A 6,000-nucleotide genomic window follows, 5' to 3' on the forward strand; every position below is an offset into this window, starting at 1 on the left:
CGATACTGGTGAAACTATCACTAGAAATAACTCCTATTTGAGTATCAAACCACTTGCAACGAAATAGTACAGTTGAATAATCATGTGTATACCTCAACTCTATAATCTCTTCTAACTGACCATAATACTTCTCGCCTTTCTCACCCACCGCTAAAACCCCAGAGTTTTGTGTTGTACGTTGTGTGTCACGACTAAGTACCATAAACCTAACACCATTGACTATGCATGCGGTGTAAGAATAGGCATTCATTTGCGGGCCCATTGCAAGAACCGACAACTCTTCGTGGAATTCTGGAGATTTTTCTATTTTCATTTGATGAACCTAACAATTATAAATTAATATGTATTATGTATTCGTTAGATCAATGAAAAAAATTTGTTTATTAATTTATATTACCTTTTCACGAAACCAATTACAAAATTCTCTCTTTTCATCACTTTGGGGATGCTCAGATTTGAATTTCCTATGTTGATGACCAAAAGATATAGATTTTAAAAAGATAAAATATAAAATTAAGAATGAAAGTTAGAGATAAGATTAATTACTTGATATACTGTCTGACTTCTTCACAGCTATTCAATACAAACCATTCCATGTTATGCATTTCCGTTAAATTAAGAGTTTTGATTTGAGTTGTGCTGGTCGGTCGACATTTAGACTCAAACATCCAAAACTTTGTTTTTTCAATGACAACATCTACATTTCTTTCCGGACGATTCTTTACATCTCGAAGGTACATTGAACAAAATGATAAAGCTTCTTCAGCAACATAACCCTCAGCTATAGAACCTTCTGGCTTCGCCTTGTTTCTGACATAGTTTTTTAGTTTTTTCATATATCTCTCGAATGGAAACATCCATCTCATACAAACCGGGCCTCCAGCAATTGCTTCATCAGGTAAATGCAAAAGTAAATGAACCATAATGTCAAAAAACGCCGGAGGATAAATCAATTCTAACTTGCACAAGATTGCAATAATGTCTACTTTTGCTTTCCTCATATCCTCCACCTTCAATGTTCTGGAACAAAGTTGCTTGAAAAACGTACAAAGGTCTACAATAGGTGTATAAGTATCTTTGTCTAACAACCCTCTTACTCCAATCGGTATCAAACGTTGAATAAGAATGTGGTGGTCATGCGATTTCAACCCAATAATGTTAGTATTGGTATCGTTCACTTTCTTACTAATGTTAGAACCAAACCCATCCGGCAACTTAACCTCTTTTATAAATTGACAAAAGAGTTGTCGACTAGATTTCGTGAAAGAGTATCTTGCCTGGGGTCTATGAAACTTGTCACCATTTTTTTGCAACCATTCATTTCTCCGAATGTTTAGAATTCTCAAGTCCTCTCGTGCATTTGATGTGTCTTTGCTTTTATCGTTCATTAGGAGAGTACCTAACAAACTCTCATCCACATTTTTTTGGACATGCATGACATCTATGTTGTGTTTCAACTGTAGAGAAGACCAATACTCTAGTTCAAAGAAAATGCTTCGCTTCGACCAGTTCAACTCATAATCTTGCCGCTTTGGCTCCCCGCCTCCATGCTCAGGATGTTTACCCGGTTTACGAGTTAGTAGACGACCTAGTTGCTCTTGTATGTCATCATTATTAAAGTGTCTCGGAGCGGGTCTTGTCTCTTCCATCCCATTAAAGTCCAACCTCTTTCTTAACGGATCATTAGCATCTAGGAAACGACGATGACCGATGTATACGACTTTGTTTGTTGCACGGTACGAAGGAGTGTCTTCATTGCAAGTAGCACATGCTCTATACCCTTGCCCACTCCAACCCGATAAACTACTACGAGCTGGCCAATCGTTTATTGTCCACAACAACATAGCTCTCATCGTGAAGAATGTGTTTGTCGCCGCATCTTTAATACGTACGCCTGAGTTCCACAAATGTTTAAGCTCTTCCACCAACGGTCTAAGGAAAACATCCATATCCTTACCTGGAGCTTTCGGTCCTGGAATCAACAAAGTCAACATGAATGATGACTCTTTCATACAAAGCCAGGGTGGCAGATTGTATGTGGTGAGTATGACCGGCCATGTGCTATGTGGATTACACATGTTTCCAAATGGATTGAAACCGTCAGCTGAAAGACCTAGGCGTACGTTACGGGGTTCACTCGAGAAGTCGGGGTATTTTTTATCAAAATCTTGCCAATGTTCCCCATCAACAGGATGAATCATCACACCATCTTCTGAACGTCTGGTACTATGCCAAATCATATTTTTGGCAGTGTGCCTCGAACAATATAAACGTCGTAGTCTAGGGGTCACAGGAAAGTACCGTAACACCTTATGAGGTACTTTCTTACCCTTGGTGTTTTTATCGATCCATCGGCTCTCTTTACAAACGGGACAAACTTGCAATGAATCATGTTCTTTCCAAAAGAGACAACAATCGTTTTTACACACATGTATCGACTCATACCCCAGGCCAATAGACTTTAGTTTCTTCTTGGCTAGATAATGTGAAAGGGGAACCTTGTTGCCTTTGGGAAATGCTAATTGCAAGAGCTCAAGGAGTTGATCAAATGAACTATCAGTCCATTTGTTGTTCACCTTGATATGCATTAACTTTGCTAGAAACTCAAGGGAAGAAAAGATGCAACCAGTATACAATTGAGTTTCCATTTCCTCCAACAACTGTGCAAAATCATCATCCACACCGCTACCCCTTGTATTCGAGGTTCCTTCATCGATGTTGGTATCATTTTCTCTCGACTCCCACATCACATCGTCGATTAAATCGGCCATTTCGTTACTTGGCAAAACAACGGGAGGAATAAAAGATTCACCATGATAGATCCAAATTTTGTACGCCTTACTGAAACCATTTATAAATATATGGCGTTCAACTACAGTCGGGTACTTGAAGTAACGGTTATCACATTTTTCACACGCACATCTGATTTTACCATTACTATCAACGTGCAACTTCGACTTCTCAATAAAAGCTTTGAGTCCTGCTTGGAACTCGGGATGGTTTCGATATGGATTAGTAGTCCAGCTTTTATCAATAGACATGATGTTGCTGAAACATAATTTTGGGTTTAGAGTTTAGTATACAGAATTAGCATTGTTTTTTTTCAATCCACATTTTTTTACATCTAAAATAATACAAAAATTAAGTAATAAAGAAATGAAAAAAATAAATTAAAAATTTTTATTTATGCATTTTTTTAATTATTTTTAATTAAAATTACTTGTAAGTTAGCTTGGGTAAAAACTAGAAGCTTTCTAGTTTGTGTATATAAGTTTTTAAACAATTTTATAGTTTTTTTTTGTGTTTTTTTTTTCAATTTATAAAAATAATGTATTTTTTTTCAATTATAGCATCCTACTTATAAGAAAACCACATACTTTTACATACGTATTATGTTGTTATGTTGTATTTTTTACCGTCGAGATTAAAATGTATATAAGTTTTTAAAGATTTTTATAATTTTTTTTGTGTTTTTTTTTCCAATTATAAGTTAACTATATAACTTATTGGTTAATTAATTTGGAGTTAGCTTGGGTAAAAACTAGAAGCTTTCTAGTTTTTGTATATAAGTTTTTAAACAATTTTATAGTTTTTTTTTGTGTTTTTTTTTTCAAATTATAAAAATAATGTAATTTTTTTTTATTTCAATTATAGCATCCTACTTATACCAAAACCACATAGTTTTACATACGTATTATGTTGTTGTGTTGTATTTTTTACCGTCGAGATTAAAATGTATATAAGTTTTTAAAGATTTTTATAATTTTTTTTGTGTTTTTTTTTCCAATTATAAGTTAACTATATAACTTATTGGTTAATTAATTTGGAGTTAGCTTGGGTAAAAACTAGAAGCTTTCTAGTTTTTTGTATATAAGTTTTTAAACAATTTTATAGTTTTTTTTTGTGTTTTTTTTTTTCAAATTATAAAAATAATGTATTTTTTTTTATTTCAATTATAGCATCCTACTTATACCAAAACCACATAGTTTTACATAATACATAAGAAGGTGAAATTCACATACTTTTACATACATATACCACATATACATCAAATACAAATACACACAAAATAACATCCTATTTAAACCAAATACACATAATTTCACATATATACATAATAACATCCTATTTATACCAAATACAAAAGTTTCACAATCATATATCACATTTACAACAAACATACATACATTCACATACACACAATAACATTCTACTTATAACAAATACATATAACTTCTACTAATATACCACATATACATCAAACACACATACATTGGAATATATATACCAAATTCACATATATTCAAACAAATACAAAATATACAATCCAATTTTCACATATGACAATTATCACATAATTTCACATATAAATATAACTTGAAGCTATACAACTAATTGCAATTAAATAACCACAAACAAAAAATTGAATAACTTGCTTCTAATCCAAAACAATACCACCAAAAACAAAAATATGAACAATTTATTATCATTCAATCACTACATAAAGCTACAAATCAAAATTCATACAAAATAAAAAAGAAATCATAAAAAAAAAAACTTACCTTTCTTCAACAAATGGAGGCACCTACAAATTGATCACAAAGCTTTAACCACTTGCTTGGAACAATGCTTCTAATCCAAAACAACACCACCAAAAATAAAGAACATGAGCAATTTATTATCATTCATACAACACAAAAATGAAATCATCAAAATAAAACTTACCTTTCTTCAAGAAATGGAGGTAGAAATTGATCCCAAACCTTTAACCACACCTAGGGACACTTGCTTGGAACAATGAAGGGAGAAATTTGCTAGAAAGAAGGAGATTGAAGAAGAAATCGGAAAAATGGTGAAGGAGCTCAAAGCAAACAGAAAGGGAGAAAGGGAAATGAAGAAGGCTGTAATCTGCGTGCGTTTTTTTTTTTTATCTGGGATCATCAATAGCGGCGACACCTTTAGCGGCGACATTTGTTAATAGCGGCGACAAACTGGAGGGAAGGGTACCGCGTCATTTTTAGCATACAATTAGCGGCGACTTTTTTAGGGTTTTAGCGGCGACACGCATGTCGCCGGTATTAGGTTAGACCGGATAAGGCACCCCACCCGTTGGATTGGATATCTCATCGAACGGTTGAGATGCAATGTAGGGGGAAAGTGCGGATTCGGGTGACAACTCTTTAGCGGCGACACCTTTAGCGGCGACTATGGGCTTTACCGGCGACTATAGCTATAGTCGCCGGTAAAGCCCATAGTCGCCGCTAAAGGTGTCGCCGCTAAAGGATATATTTCTTGTAGTGTCATTCAAATTTTGTATCTATATATGCATATGCCACCTTCCTTTATTAAAGTACCCTTATAAAGTGCTCAAAATCACATACTTCAGACTTTCTACGTCTATCTCACAAATGTTCAAAAAAGGTGTTGCAGAGCAGAGCGAATTAAAAATTTTGAATGAGAAACCATTTTCAAATGAGACTCTTTTTTCTATATAGTTAATGCCACATTTCTTCTGCGATAAGACAGCCACACGACTTCAATCAAGCGCCCAATTTCGCTGAACTCGACACAAAGACTCATCTAGATATATGGCTTCCTCGTGTGATCCACTTTACACAATCTCATCGGCGCGACATCATCACGACCTTCCAATTCGCGCTATAGGCAGCGAGTGAGAGGGATTTAAGACCATTTTTTAGTAAAAATTCGATTCCATCAAAACCAGGCCTTAAACACTTGTATTTCTCCATTATCTTTGGACCGCAAAAATCATATATGATTTTTGTATCTATTGACTGAGCCCATGGTCTTTCTTGCTTTTGGCTTTCTACAAAAATATTGGTGATTTTTTCTTAATATCAATCTTTCTTTACTAATTATTGTTGATTCTCATTTAGAAAGTAATGGTTCCATACATTGGAGGTATTATTTTGGATTATCAAACCGTATGGAGATGCATGTTCGATTATTTGGAACTTTGAATTTAACCAATATTGATAA

At 34.3% G+C, this 6,000-nt stretch overlaps 1 protein-coding gene across 1 annotated transcript; it reads right to left on the reverse strand.

The window, feature by feature from the left end:
- Positions 1 to 542: 542 nt before the first annotated feature.
- Positions 543 to 3,041, reverse strand: LOC145039850 (uncharacterized). Its single transcript, XM_078987856.1, has one exon. The coding sequence runs from the start codon at positions 3,039 to 3,041 to the stop codon at positions 543 to 545; it is 2,499 nt and encodes an 832-aa protein (XP_078843982.1).
- Positions 3,042 to 6,000: the final 2,959 nt, after the last annotated feature.

Source organism: Lactuca saligna, chromosome 4 (assembly GCF_052625555.1).
Source record: "Lactuca saligna cultivar CGN05327 chromosome 4, ASM5262555v1, whole genome shotgun sequence".
In the NCBI taxonomy this organism is placed as follows: domain Eukaryota; kingdom Viridiplantae; phylum Streptophyta; class Magnoliopsida; order Asterales; family Asteraceae; genus Lactuca; species Lactuca saligna.